Raw genomic sequence first — 16,061 nt, forward strand, 5'->3', positions numbered from 1 at the left:
CTTTCAAAGGGAACTCAGCGTTGCACGAGCTTCACGCTGTGGAAATGAGAATACCCACTCCGTCATACTGAGGGTATGACCTGTTCAAAAGATCCAAGACCAAGGATCACTGCAAGAGACTTGAGCCCGGGGTGGAATGCATGTCCAGACTGTAATATCGAATGAATCTGTGCGGCGTAGACCACCCTACCCCAGCACACACATCCTGAAAGGGTATCCCTTTGGATAAAGCCTTCGAGGAGGCGACAACCCCTAGTGGAATGAGCCCTTATGCCCAGATGTGTAGCGAGACCGCATGCCTCAAAAGCGATAGAGATTGCTTCCACTATCCAAATTGAGATGTGCTGCTTTGACACAGCATCACCTCTACTGTTGCCACCAAAGCAGACCAGCATCTGCTCCGACTTACGCCACTGGCTGGAGTGGTGGATGTAAGTACAGAGTGCCCTTACTGGACACAGTAAGTGCAATTTCTCTTGTTCCAGTGTGAGAAAAGGAGTAGGGCAGAAAGCCTGCAACACTACCGACTGGGCAGCAGATGTGGCACAACTATAATCCAGCCTAGGATATAGAAAGGCCTTGGCTAATCTAGGGGCAAAGTCAAGGCAGGAAGGGGCAACAGAGAGAGCTTGTAGATCTCCTAATCACTTGAGAGATGTCAGGCCCAGCAGAAGAGCTACCTTTAGAGTCAGAAGCTTCTCTGAGGCTGAGTCTAAGGGCTCAAATGGAGCATGACCGACCTTCCAGGACCACAGAAAGGTCCCAAGAAGGTATGCGTGGTCTGCAGGTGGGCCACAGCCACCTGACATCACGCATAAACCTCGATGTTAGAAGATGTTGCCCCACAGAGGCTCCATCAATAGGGGAATGGCTGGCCGAAATGGCAGCCACATAGACCCTGATTATAGAAGGAGCCAACCATGCTGAGAAATGTCCTTGTAAGGACTGTAGCTATTGCTCAGTTTACCGGGTCTAACTGACGTTCCTCACAATATGAGACAAAAAGTCGCCACTTGAGCACATACAGTTTTCTCATGGATGATGCTCTATCATTCAGCATGGTCTATACAACCTCAGTTGAGAGACCAGCATCTATGAGCTGGTGCCCCTCAGGGACCAGGCCCACAGTTTCCATATTTCTGGCCGAGGGTGATAAATCAACCCTCTGGCTTGAGGCAGTAGATCCTTGAGAATGGGAATCTCTCAGGGAGTGTCTAGCAGGGATATTATCTCTGAGAACCATATTCAAGCTGGCTAATAGGGTGCTACTAGCAGCAGACGTAGACAGTCTTGTTAAATTCTCGCTAAAACCTGTGGGAGCAGAGCGATCGGGGAAAACTGTATAGACATGACCTCGGCCACGTGTACACCATGGCGTCCAAACCCAATGGTGCGGGAGGAGTGAGGGCGAACCACAGCAGGCAGTGTGTTGTCTCCTTGGATGTGAACACATCCACTTCTGCTTGGCCGAACCTCCGCCATACAGACTCCACCACTTGTGGATGGATCCTCCAATGCCTGGGCCTCAACCCCTGCCTCGACAGGATGTCTGCCCCCACATTCTGGTTGCCCGGAATGCACATTGCACTCACTGATAAAAAACTTTCTCTCTGCCCAGAAAAGAATTAGTTGCACCTCCCTGAACAGGAGGTGCGAACGTGACCCTCCCTGGTGGTTGATATATGAGACCACTACTGTGTTGTCTGCCACAACTAACACCTGGGGACCTCTCAACTGAGAAAGAAATAATTTCAGTGCTAGAAATATGGCCCGAATTTCTAGGCAATTTATATGCCACTCAGGATGTGGGCTGCTCCAGAGACTGTGAGCTGGACAGCCGTCTAAGACCGCACCCAGACCACGAGGGAGGCATCTGTCATTACCATCTTGTGATAAGGAGACGCCCAAGAGTGTGACCCGGGCTTGAAACTGGGGACACCCCCAAATTTTCAGAGCACGTAGGCATCACCATGTGACACCGGCTTTTCAGCCACCACTGAAACAGTCTCATGTGCAATAGGCTCAACGGTATGATGTTGGCTGCTGCTGCCATAAGCCCCAACAGTCTCTTGTAGAGACTGGAGGGGATGCCCAGAGCCAGCTTTATCTTGATCAATGTTGATAGGATTGATCCTATGGATGTTGGGGATAGAAATGCCCTCATCCTAGTAGAATCCCATATAACCCCTAGAAAAGTTGTCCTCTGTACTGGAGAAAGCATATTTTTCTTGAGGTTCAACCTGAGCCACAAGCTCCTCATGTGGCGAGAACAACATCTCGGTGTTGAATCGCAAGTTCTCTGGATCATGCTGGAATTAGCCAGTCATCCAGGTAATTTAGTACACAGATGCCATGGAGTCGCAAGGGAGCCAGAGTGAAGGTGCGAGGTGATAAAGCTAGACTGAAGGGAAGAACCCAAAATTGAGATACGCTGCCACCAAACGTGAACCTCAGGAACTTCCTGTGACTGAGCAATATTTCTATGTGGAAATATGTGTCTTTTAGATCTATCGTCACAAACCAGTCCTCGAACTGAATCTGTGGAACGATAAGTTTGAGCGTCAGCATCTTGAACCTGTATGTCTGAAGAGTATGGTTCAGGTGACACAGATCTAAAATTGACCACATACTACCATCTTTTTTGTGGACCAGGAAACAACTGCTGTAAAAACCTCCCTCCACCAGGGAACGGGGTACATGTTTTATGGCCAATTTGTCAAAGAGGGATCTAACTTCCTGCACTAACATCAGGCTCTGCAATGTGCTGACTACTGTGGTGAGAACACCCCAGGGAAACTGGGGAGGTTGAGCTCTGAACTGGACCTGGTAACCATTGTCTGTGGTGGCCAGAACACATGGAGACACATTTGGCAGTAGTTTCCATGCTGCTAGATGGTCTTTTAGTGATGTTAATTCTAGCACATCAGATTTTCATTGCCCTGTGACAGCTTGCTGACCAGAGAAGACTGAAAACTTGGGACAACATTGGCTAGGGGAGGCCCTACAGTAATACTGGGGCTAACTGTCCTAACAACCCCATGTCCCCTGATACTTCACTCCGTGGCCCATCAGGACTGCTCCTTCTTTGTCTTCTTGGTCTTTATGATCGTTCTCAGATTGGGTCTATTAGCAGGCTGCGACTGTGGCCACCCTGTCACCCTGGCTCTCCCCGGGGGAAGGCGGGCTGCCACACTCGCCTTCTGTGCCTCCCTAACACTAGTGCTGGCCTGGGCTCCACTTGTGGATGCCCGGCCAAACTCAACGTGAAGGGGAAGGAACTGGCTGAACTCTGCCGTTTGCTGTTTCGCCTCACAAAACCTGTTGGTGATGGCATTAACCGCTCTGCCGAACAGGCCAGAAGGTTCAACAGGGGCGTCCAGCAGGGAAACCTTATCTTTATCCCCCATCCCTGAGAGGTTGAGCCATAGGTGCCTCTCCGCCGCAACCAAGCTACCCATTGAACGGCCGATATGACGGGCTGTTTGCTTGGTCGCCCGGAGAGATAAATCCGTGGCGCGACGAAGCTCCACCACTGCCTCGGGTCCAATTCCCTCCCCATTGTGGAGCTCACTCAACAGATCTGCTTGGTAGGCCTGCAACACTGCCATTGTATGCAGTGACCCACAAGCAAGACCCGCTGCCACATAGGCTTTGCCAACCAATGCCGAGGTGGCCTTACATGGCTTGGATGGCAAAGCCGGCCCCCCTAAATTTCCTGCCGTCGACGGAGAGAGGTAGCTCGCAAGCGCCTCCTCCACCTTTGGCATAGCTAAATACCCGTGCTGTTCATTCCCCACGATGGCTGAATAATCCAATGTCGCAGGGTTATAAATACGACTAGTGTATGGTTTTCCCCAGAAGCGTGATATTTCATCATGCACTTCTGGAAAAAAGGGGAGTTTTCTGCAGTGTGATGGAGATTTATTTTCACTGGGGAGATAGTGCTCGTCCAGCCTGCTATGAGCCACTTCCTCTTCCCCGGGCCAGTCAAGATTGAGTTTTTCTACTGCCCTAGTAATCACTTCAAGCAGCTCTTTATATGCTTGTGTGCTGCTCTCCGTTTTTGGTGCAGTGGCTCCCCCCTCTAGCTCCTCAGAGGCAGAGAGGGTGTTTGGGCTTTCCATAATAGAAGCAGGAGTCACGACATGAGTTTCAAAATCCGGCGGAGATCCGGACCCAGATGACAGAGCAAGAGATAGAGCAGAGCTCGTCTCCGGCTCCTCTTCCAGATCCATGCGAGATCCCCAGGACCTGAGCCGGCTGGCTGCCTCGGCAGCGGCTGGCCCAGATCCGCAAGGCTCTGAAACCCAACTCCCTTCGGCCGAGAAGAGAGCAAGCCGTGAGCGGAGCTGCCTGATTGTAAAGCGCTCACAATGCACGCAGTCAGCCCCCTCAACGGCTGCTGTGGCATGCTCCACCCCAAGACACTTCACACAGAAAGTGTGTCCATCCGTCCCTGTAATAAAACGAGGGCAAGGCGTGACACACTTCCTGAATTCTCTCTCACTCATACTTTTCTCTTTTTCTTTTTTAAAGAGACAGAAATGTAAAGAGATTTTTTTTTAAATACAGAGGAAATGAAGAGTCTTTTTGCAGGCATTCACACAAAACGACCGCCATGCAGTCTCACTAAAGATAATAAGGCTGACGGTGTGGTTCACAGCTGAAATTTTTATAATCACTCAACATGCTTAATTGCCACGTCACCTGACCATGGCAGGCCTATAAATAGGTATGATTTCACACAAGCTTCAGATACCGGTCACCCACGAGGACGCTTCCCACAGCATGAAGCTCATGCAACGTTGAGTTCCCTTTCAAAGGGAACACTGAATCAGTGACAGTTCTGTGGGTAGAAATGCTTTGTTGATAAGGGAGGTCAGAGGAAAATGGCCAGATTGGTTAGAGCTACTAGGAAGGATATAGTAACTAAAATAATCACTCTTTACAACTGTGGTGAGCAGAAAAGCATCTCAGCATGCGCAAAACATCAAACTACAGGATGAGCTACAATAGCAGAAGACCACATTGGGTTCCACTCCTGTCAGCCAAGAACAGTAATCTGAGGCTATCATGGGCTCAGACTCACTCAAACTGGACAGATTAGAAAAAAATAATCACTTTTTCCAGTTTTCAACTATACAGTTTCGATGAGCCTGTGCCTATGATAGCACATAGTTATTGTGCATAGTTAATTAATTCCCCATAGGGATATATTATTGTTAGTTGTGTAGCAAACATAATGTACTTCCTATTGCAAAATATTATATATATAAATAAGTTAATGCAGCTCAATATTAAAATTTTAAATACAATTATCTTATTGTAATCACAAAAGGAAAATGTTCCCTTGTTCAATGTTAAAATTTCTTAAAATGTTGTGCAAATATTAAAGAATAAAGTGCATAATACGGAATAACTTTTTTTTTTTTTTTAGTTTTCAGTATACACAGACACTGTCACCTTTTGTGCGTATTGGTTCTCTTTAACCGAGCTTGCAGTGTCATACATTTAGTTTTTCAGCATGAAATTTTTCTGGCTTCTCAACTAATCAGAAAGAACCTATTACAGTGAAACTGCCTGAAAAATGATGGATGACTTACTTATCAATCTGATCAAGTTATCTCTCTGGTTCTATCTTTCTAGTTCTCCTGTTCTACAGTAAAATCTCCTTTTTTTCCTCCACACACAATTCGTGAAATATTTGCACTTCACTTCCTCTTTATTGTTATCCACTGAAGTTCCAGTGACAGAATCTTAACCGTCTTCCTCATTTTCAACACTGCCACCCTTGTTGTGTACTTCAGTTTCTGACTCTTCACCATCAGCATCTTCCCCATCCTCAGAAGCTGGGTACATTTTCACAGCAGAATCAAATGGTGCTATTGTCCTTTCATCAGCATGGACATCTTTATGCAGTGACCATTTTGTAGACTGCATAGCAGGAATTTTTAGCCCTTGATAAAAAGCTCTTTCATCTGTTTCAACAATAGGTTCAGTTTCATCCTCAGCTTCATCTCCTCCTTCATCTGACTCTCTATTGTTTACCGAATAGATATTTACATTATATCTGTTACTTTCCAACATCTCTGCATCTTGATTTATACTCATCATCTCTGAGTTTTGTTTTGTTTTAACATTGTGAGAATTGATGACTGCTTCATCAGTGTTTTTTTCATGTGTTTCTCCATTCACTTCTCCAGCTGTTTCTCCATTTTCTAAACTTTCAATATCATCTGTTTGGTCATACACTTCTATTCTTCCTTTAGCAATTTCTCCATTCTGTGCTATTTCATTTTCAGAAAGCTCTTCATCTTCTGCTTTTCTCTCATCAGCTGTATCTCCATCTTCTATTGTTCCATTATCAGCTGTTTCTATATCTTCTCCTGTTTCAGCCTCAGCTGTCTCTTCATTCTCTTCATTTTCAGTTCCAGTGATTGCTTCATCATCAGTTACTTCATCACCTATCTGTCCGTCTGTTCTTCCATCATCATCTTTTTCTCCATCCTCTGCTGTTTCAGCTTCAGTTGTCTCATCAACCTCTTCCATGCCATACTTCTCTGCTGTTCCATCATTAGCTGTATTGTTATTTGGTGTTTCTCCATGTTCTGCTCTTCCATCATCAGCTATTTCTCCAATGTCTGCTTCATCATCAGCTGTTTCACCATCTTCTTCACTTTGATTTCTATCCATCTCTGTATCTTCTGCAGTTTCATCATTTGCATTTTCATCATTTGTTTGTTCACCTTCAGTTTTCTGTACATTGTCAATGTTCATTTTGTCTCCAACAAACTGCTTTAAAGCTTTAGTATGTGCTTCTCCAGCTTCAATTATTTCACTATCAACTGTCTCTTCTGCTACTTTAGTTTTAGCCCCCTCTGGCTCTTCTGTGCTTTCATCATCATTATTATTTTCGCTTTCTTCTGTTGCTTCAGCTGTCTCTTCATTATCTGCCACTACAGCTCCAGCAGAGTCTCCATCTTCTGATGTTCCATCGTCATGTGTTTCTTCATATTCTGTGGCTTTCTTCATATTATGTGGCTTCATATTCTTGGCTTTAGCTGTGACTCCATTATCTACTGTTTCATTACAAAACATTTCTTCAATTTCTGATATTTCATCATCATCTGTATCTCTATCATCTGCTGTTTCAGTGTCACCTGTCACTCCATCAGCTGCTCCTGCATCGTTAGCAATTTCATCATCAGTTACCTCTCCATCTTCAGAGATTTTAGCTTTAGGTGTTTCTCCATTTTCTGCTGTTTCATCATCTGATGTATTTTCTGCTGTTTGAGCTTTACTTGTTTCTGCATCTTCTGCACTTTCATAATCATTGTCTTCTGCTGCGTTAGCTTCACTCGTTTCTCCAACATCTGCAACTTTGTCTACAGACATCTCTCCATCTTTGGTTGTTACATTATTATTTGTTTCTCCAATTTCTGCAGTCTTGACTTTAATTATCTCTGTTCTATCTAATGCACCATCATAAAAGTTTTCTCTATATTCAGCTGTTTCATTATCAGCTAGTTCTTCATCTGCTGCTGTTTCAGTTTTGGTTGTCTTTCCTTCAGCATCTAATTCATCATTGTCTGTTTCTCCTTTTTCTGATTCATTGTTGATTGGATTAGCCTCTTCTGCAGACTCATGATCAGTTATATCTCCATCTTCTTCAGGTTCACTGATCATTTCCTCATCGAATAAGTCATCTTCACCACTCTCTTTGCTTGTTTTCTTTATAGATACATCTTCCTCAGCTGACTCGTTCTTCTCATCTGTTTCTTCATTATCTGTACTTTCACTTTTCTCTGCCTCTGCAGTATCATCTTCTTCATCTGTTCCATCTTCTAGATACATTATTCCATCTGATTTATGTTCAGCTTCTTTTACATCCTCTATTATTTCAGACTTTATTTTTGGCTCCTCTGTTGCAATTGTAGCTACTTCTTTCCCAGCTGCATCCCCTTTAGTTGATTCTGCCTCTACTGCTATATCAGGTTTCACTAGCATGTTCTTCCATGTAGTTTCAGTTTTAGCATCCTCATGCTTCTCTTTTTCCTCATCAGGTATTTCTCCTTCTTCCTCAGGTTCAGATTCAGAAATGTCCCCTTCTGCAGCCTCATTGTCTTCACTTGTACTTTCTCCCATTGACTCTTTTTTGTCTAATGTTTTATCTTCAGCTGTCTCATCTCCTGTTTCAGCATCTGATGTTTGAACTTCAGTCCCTTTTCCCCCTGTTGATTCTCCTTCAGTTACTTCATGTTCTCCAACTGTACCAACCTCAATTGCCATATTATCTTTTGCAGTTCCAGCTTCTAGTGTGTGCTCTTCTCTTACAGTTTCATCTTCCACAGACTCTTGTCCCTCAGGCAGTTCATCACAAACTTCCTCCACAGCCTCTGTTATTTTAATTTCAGTTACCATATCTGCTAGTCCACTCTGAGCATTTTCATCTTCTGTAGTTGGATCTGCATTAGTTCCATTTCTTAATTCCACATGGTCCCCAAGCTCCCCACCAACTATAGGGCTTTCTTGTTCAAGAGCCCTAGAGGTATTATTGCCCTCTCTCATTGGCTGATCATTGTTCTGTTGTTCAGATTTATTTGGTTGTGTATTAGAAGCATCCTCAATGTCAGTTTCCTTCACATTTTCTTTGCTATTTGAGGGAGCTTTTCTTTTAAAATTGAGAATTTTTCTCAAATCAAAGTCTGTCATCAGTGGAGCATGTGGAGCAAAATTTAAGACCTCCATTGCTAATGCAGGCTTTGATGACGTTTTCTTTTTCATGCAAGTGTCACATGGGCAGTATTCATCATCATTTCCTTGATTACCTAAATCATTCATCAGTATTCCTGATCCTGTATCTATGGACTGGTTGAGATGTACTTTTAGACGCCTGCGCCTTTGTTCGGTTAAAATACTTGATTCACGTGACATGGTTTCTTTTGGTGGTCTAGGTCTTCCTGTATGACCCTGAAATTTTCTGAGTTCATTGTTTATGCTGGCTTGTATTCTTTTATGGACTTCATCTCTTAATTCACATATCATGGCATCAAGCTGCTCATTGTCATTTAAGTTCCAACGTACCTTAAATTCAGCCATTGCAGTGATATAATGTGTCATAAACTGCTTTTCTATTTTATTTAAGAGATTCAGAACCCAAACAGGATCAGGATCTTGTGAAACCTTTTCTGTTAACTGAGCCATTTGCTCTAATGATGGGGATTCTGAACTTGTGTCTTCCTCATGATCAGTTAGCTTTTGATTAGCATTACTGTCATTTCCAGAGCTCTTGTTTGATATGGATACTGTGTCAGGTGGTTCTCTTGGACTATAATCGTTTCTTATTGTGAAATCTGAGACAGCTGAAAGAATGTTGCTGTCTTGCAAATTTTCTTCTGCCTCATTCTCTGGTGTCCACTGGACCCGACTTGCAATATCTGGGGTAGCTGAATCAGATTTCGTTTCTATCCCTTCAAAAACTGTCTCTGTTTTATCAATCTCATGTACCTTTGTCAGTATCTCAATGTCTTCACCCTCTATATTTGTTCGAGATTTTTGAGTCACTGTGCTCTCATTAACACTGCTTGTTCCAGAGTCTTGGGAGCTACTGGTAATATCTACCCCTGAGGATGGCTTGACATTGAATTCTTCATCCTTAAACTGTTGATTGTTAAATTTGCTTTTCTGTGTGATGGCCACTCTGTCAGAAGTGTCACAAAGCCAAAGGGACTGAAGCGTGTCCATGAGATCATTGTACTTTTCAGCTTTGCCATTTACATCATTCGGATCCAAATCTAGCAACTGAAGGTTTACAAGGCTGTCTAAAAATCCTCTTGCTGACGTGCTAAGTTTTCTTCCATACACAGGAGATACCTCTGGTAAACTATTACATCTGTCAAGTTTGGGACTAAGTAAAATTCTCATAAGTTGGACAGAAGAAGGGACATCAGGAAAAGTGCAGGGTTGAATGTTTTCTACAACCGCCACGTCTTTGGCAGTTTCCTTCACGTCACCTACTTTGCTCTCATTATTCTCAATTTCTTCAACTCCTAGTTGTTCATTTTGTGGCCTGAGCACAGCTGCATCAGTATCTCCCTCACTTCCCTTCCCTCTTTCATACTGTGTCACTTTTCCTGACATCTTTAATAGTTCTTCTTCCTCACAGTTCTCATGGAATTCATCCCCAACATCATATAAATCACTATCTAGTGGAATTTTCTTCAACCATTCATTCACTACTTCAGTAGGAGAAGAGCTAGGTAAGATAGATGGGACTAACTCAGAGGAGTTATTATCTACCTCCTGTGTCATAGAGCTGCTGCTGTGTCTGCAACTGGAGTTACTGTTTTTTTCACTTTTGTTATCACTGACGTCCCTACTACAATCTGTAGAAACCAAGGACCCATTACAGGTTCTACCACATACATTTAAATCTCTGGTTGTATTCAATTTGTTGGCATTTTCATTTGAGGGAGATGATCGACGATTAGAGACATCAACGGAAATAACAGGCTCGTTATCTGTTGAAACTGAGGTAATAAGCACAGCTGTTGAATGCAGCCTTGAAATCTCTTCCTCATCACTTGATAGATTGCTTTTTGAACGCTCACCTACACTGTTACATTTAGCATTAGCACTTTGTCCATTTACTTCCAAATGTAACATTGTATTGGACATATTACTTTTTGGTCTGTCAGTCACTGCTGGAGAATTTCTGTCTTTAGTTTTAGATGAATCAAAATCTGAATGAGCAGACCTGCTACACAAACTGCGACTGGAAGATTTCTTTGTGTTCTTTTTTATAGATTTATTGTTTGCCATCTCATTGTCTGTTACTGGCTGGGAACAGTTCTTGTGAGTACATTCAGATTCCTTGGATTTGTCTGAGACAATTGTCTCTGCTGTCAATGAACTTTTAGCTCTGTCATCTGGTGTTTGCATGCATTGCTGATTTTTGTTTTCAATCATTTTTGATGAATCTTTGCAATACACATCAGTTTTTGACTTTAATTGTGGAGTAGAATTTACTGAGGCCAGAGAAACACTGTTGTCCTCTTCAGCATAATCAACATCATATTCATCTACAATCCCAATGGATACTGAAGTGCTTGCTGGAGTTAAAACTCTTTCAGAAGTGTGGTGCACTGAACTGGTATTAGATTTTTTAGACAAAGCACTGGAAGCCCTCCCTTCATTATAAGCATTATTTAAGTTTTCTGTCATAGATATCTTTAAACCAGACAGCACACTATCAGATTTTTCATTCAAACTTACACCGACAGTCTGTCCACCATCCAAAGCTGAAATATTAGATTTCACCGATCTAGATGATACACTGGATTTGGGAGACATGTCAGACATATCCCAGGTTTTCTCAGATTTGACATCAACCTTTGGAGAATTATTTGATATTATAGAAAAGTCAAGTTTTTCATCTTTGGCAGAAGTACTAGATTTAGGAGAAATGGTGATATGATGTATTTTGTCCATTGGCCTGTTTGATTGTGTATCTGACTCCTTTGATCTGACTGAGGTGTTAGATTTAGCAGAGAGTGCACTAGGAGATCTTTCTACCAATTCTTCCTTCTTTTTCTTTGATGTTTTAGATGTATTTGATTTTCCAGACATGGCACTTAGAGTTCTCTCTGTATGTTGATTTTCCATTTCTGCAGGAGATACAACTGCTAAAGATTCATTCTTTTTAGATCTTGCAGACATACTGAAGTTGGGTGAAGCTGAAATGGAAATTCTTTCATGCTTTTCTTCACCTTCATCCTTAGATTGGTCCATCTTTGAGTTTTTAGGTTTTATAGAAACCTTAGATTTTTCTGACATAGAGGTTGGTGCTCTTTCCTGGGTTACGTCTTTGGACTTGTTGGATAGAGAGGACATTTGAGATTTAGAAGACATAGCACTTGCAGCCCTGTCATCTTTTGTTTCCTCATATGCACTTTCAGTTTCCTTAAGTAAATCTTCAGTTGATCCTGTATTATCTACCCCATCAGGTGCAAGGTTAGATCTATCTGAAAGAATGGATATACAAGACATGGCGCTTTGTGCTCGTTCTCTATTGTCTTCATTGCCAGTGTTTGTTCTAGAAGCCTCTGATGCTTTTGACTCTCTAGATCTTTGAGATCTTACTGACAATGCATTTTGAGATTTTCTACCAGTTTGTTTTGTTTCTTCCTCCTCATGTTCACATGGGGCATCAGAAACTACTGACCTCTTAGATTTAACTGATGTACTGGATATAATGCCTGCTGGTCTCTCTTCTGAATGGTCACATGCTTGTACTGCTTCTGAAATCATACATTTTTCTGATTTTTTGGATTTTGAAGATGTTGCAGTTAGAGGTCTTTCCTCTTTTTCCCCCATACCCATTTCTAACATTTCTGACTTGTTTGATTTTGTAGGGGTATTTGACATCGTGGCCATTGTGCTAGGAGCCTGCTCTTCTGAGTTGTCTTCAAAATCACCAGACTTGTCCAGTGTAGCCTCAAAAGTTTTAGTTTTCTTAGATAGTTCTGAATCACTGGGTTTAGAAGGCATAACCCTTGTTATGTATCTGTCTTGCAATTGCTCTGTCTTTTCAGCTGTAATATCATCTTTTTCATCTCTCAGTTTGGATTTTGTTGATCTTAGAGAAGCAGCAGATTTAGAAGACCTGACACTTGAGGGGCTTTTTAACCTTTTCTCCTCTACAACATCTGCTTCTTCAGGGGCCACTAGTGAAATCTTCGATGCATTTGACCTTGATGAGGTATTGGACTTATTGGACTTTGCGCTTGGAGCACGGTCCTCTGGTGCCTCTTCTACTACATTACTATCATGAGGGCTGATGTCCAAAATATTTGATGTTTTAGATTTTACAGAAACATCAGATTTAGAAGACATGACACTTGAGGGTCTTTTTAACCTTTTCTCCTCTACAACATCTGCTTCTTCAGGGGCCACTAGTGAAATCTTCGATGCATTTGACCTTGATGAGGTATTGGACTTATTGGACTTTGCGCTTGGAGCACGGTCCTCTGGTGCCTCTTCTACTACATTACTATCATGAGGGCTGATGTCCAAAATATTTGATGTTTTAGATTTTACAGAAACATCAGATTTAGAGGACATGACACTTGAGGGTCTTTTTAACCTTTTCTCCTCTACAACATCTGCTTCTTCAGGGGCCACTAGTGAAATCTTTGATGCATTTGACCTTGATGAGGTATTGGACTTATTTGACTTTGCGCTTGGAGCACGGTCCTCTGTTGCCTCTTCTACTACATTACTATCATGAGGGCTGATGTCCAAAATATTTGATGTTTTAGATTTTACAGAAACATCAGATTTAGAAGACATGACACTTGAGGGTCTTTTTAACCTTTTCTCCTCTACAACATCTGCTTCTTCTGTGGCCACTAGTGAAATCTTTGATGCATTTGACCTTGATGAGGTATTGGACTTATTTGACTTTGTGCTTGGAGCACGGTCCTCTGTTGCCTCTTCTGCTACATTACTATCATGAGGGCTGATGTCCAAAATATTTGATGTTTTAGATTTTATAGAAACATCAGATTTAGCAGACATGGCAGTTGGTACTCGCTCCATTAACAGTCTATTATCCATGTCTACTGGTGTTCCTTCTGATATTTTTGATGTTATTGATTCAACTGATATGTTGGTTGACAAAGAACTTGTTAGACTTTCAGACGACTGTACTTTCACAAGTTTTACAGGAGTGGATTCTGATATACTAGATTTTACAAACATGATGCTAGGAGATCTGTCTTCTATTTGGTCTTCCATTTCTCTTAACTCAGAGGTCTCCAGGTCTGACATTTTTGATGATCTTGATATCTTTGACAACGCACAAGGCATTACCTCCTCTGTCTGGTCTTCAGTCTCATTATCTAGTAGTTCTGAAACTGTTGACTGTTTTGAGATTGTAGATGCATTGGAATGTACAGACATTACACTCTGGGCACTTTCCCCTTTTTGTAGTTCAGCTGTCTTTCTTTCTTTACATGCCACCTCTGACAATCTGGACCTGCTTGATCTTGCTGAAACATTTGATTTAGGTGACATGGCAATTGCTACTTTCTCTTCATGAGTGACGTCAGCTGATTCTTCAGTTTTGTTTTTTGCATGTCCTACAGTTGGATCTTTCAAATTCCCAAATTCTTGTTCAGTTACAACACAAGTATTGGATATAGTTAAGTCTGCATGTGGATTTGGTGGTGTAGACATGGCACTTGATCTTCCCTTTTCATTTGTTTGAGAACGTTCTATAGTATAATCTGAAGTATCATCACATGTTTTTGACAAATCAGATACTGATTTTTGAGCTCTCACGTCAGTTTCTGTATCAAGGACATCAGTTTCATCTAAGATATCTTCTGATTGATTAATTGCCTCCAATTTCTCTTCAGTTGTGTCATCTGTTGATTCTTTATGTTGACACCTATGTGGTGTAGATGACGGTGTATTGTTTTTATCTCGGTTCACATTTTCCTGTGTTTCTGTGACTACAAACTTTCTGAGGGTTTTTGATTTCACCGAACAACATGAAGCGGTGCTTGATGTCCTATGTGATAATGACTGCTTTGGAGATCCCAGTGGCTTACAAGGTATGAATGAATATGAGCTCACTACAGCATTTTTGGTTTGTTCATCATTCTCCTTACTACTTTGGGATGCTCTGGAATTACTTGGAGAGAGATCAGTTTCCTCATTATCTTCATCCTCTTTAAGAGATGCCAGGATATCTGAGGAATTGGTTTCAACTGATAAAGGCCTTTCATCTTCTGTTGAAACCTGGGTAATCGGGACACTCATCTGATCTTGCTTTAAATCTTTAGATGGAACAGGTCTTTTCTCCTCTTCAGCAAATCCATGAATGCTTTCATTTTTTCCATACTTCTCATCAGTATAGCCTGCTTTCTTTGCCTTTGCAGAAACTGAATACACTTCACTACGACTAGAGCAACGACTAATGGTACAGTATTGAACTGTGGTGTCACCCTTGTCCCCCTCCCCAACAGTCTGCTGAATGCAGGTTGCCTTTTCTACTACCTGCTCAGTGTATTCCTCACATGACGTGGTATGCACACTGTCGACAGATCCCTTTTTGCATTTTATTTTATGTGATGGTGCACTTGAGCTAGTGGACCCAATGTGTCTCAGAGATTCCTGTTCACTATGGGCTGGATTTTTCCAAATGTCATACTCCTGACAGTGAGTGCAGCAGTGTTGACAGTGTGGCGCCTCCAAATGCTTCTGGTAAAGTTTGGTAATGTAAACATCATCAGCTTCACTAGCAGACAGGGACTCTGCCTCTGAACAACTTTCACCATGGCCACATTGGGGATAGTACACATTGTCTTGTCCCGGAAAGGACACATTAAAAGTGCATGAGGATTTCTTAATTTCAGTAGAGCAGTGCAATGTCTCGTCATTTAGCAGTCGAAACCGTACTTTCATCTCCATTGACAAGCTACCATCTTTATTGACAAGCACCCGCTTCTCGATGTCATCATCCAGCATATTCCCTCTGGCTTTAGGAAAAGGGCCTGGTGGAACGCTTTTCTTGGATTTTAGTCCAAAGTTGACTATAAATGAAAGACAAATATGACAGTAAATATAGGTGTGAGGATTTATGGTATTTGAAATTATTTCATGTTTGAAATGTTGGGTGCAAAAACCACTGTGGATTAAAGGAATACAATTTAACTATTAAGTGCAAATATCCTTTTCTGGATGAAGGACTGTCCTCTACGTGTGTCACCAACTTTTACTGGATCATTATTCTCTCCATGGGAGAAATCACTGAATTTTAAAATGGGTTTACCAATAATTTTTCACTTCTTAAGAAAATGTTGTATGTCTGAAAAAATAATTAAACTCAAAATGGCACTCATAGAATGTATTATTACCTTTTGCATGCATTTTCACTCATTTTGATCATTCTTCAGTACTGTAACTCTAATAAGCTCTTAGTAAAGTAGTCAGCTTGCCAACACTGGCAAAAGACAACATACTGTGGACTACTTGCTTAACTGAACTGTACTTTT

At 42.0% G+C, this 16,061-nt stretch overlaps 1 protein-coding gene across 1 annotated transcript; it reads right to left on the bottom strand.

The window, feature by feature from the left end:
- Positions 1-5,757: 5,757 nt before the first annotated feature.
- On the bottom strand, positions 5,758-15,792 carry rp1l1b (rp1 like 1b). The gene has a single exon (XM_053614890.1). It carries the CDS (start codon positions 15,532-15,534, stop codon positions 5,758-5,760), a length of 9,777 nt encoding a protein of 3,258 aa, XP_053470865.1. The 5' UTR covers positions 15,535-15,792.
- Positions 15,793-16,061: the final 269 nt, after the last annotated feature.

This window comes from Ictalurus furcatus, chromosome 25 (genome assembly GCF_023375685.1).
Source record: "Ictalurus furcatus strain D&B chromosome 25, Billie_1.0, whole genome shotgun sequence".
NCBI classification, from domain to species: domain Eukaryota; kingdom Metazoa; phylum Chordata; class Actinopteri; order Siluriformes; family Ictaluridae; genus Ictalurus; species Ictalurus furcatus.

Bases quoted from the DNA above. Each gene is read 5' to 3' on its own strand.
- rp1l1b (XM_053614890.1), bottom strand. From the start codon at position 15,534: ATGCTGGATGATGACATCGAGAAGCGGGTGCTTGTCAATAAAGATGGT.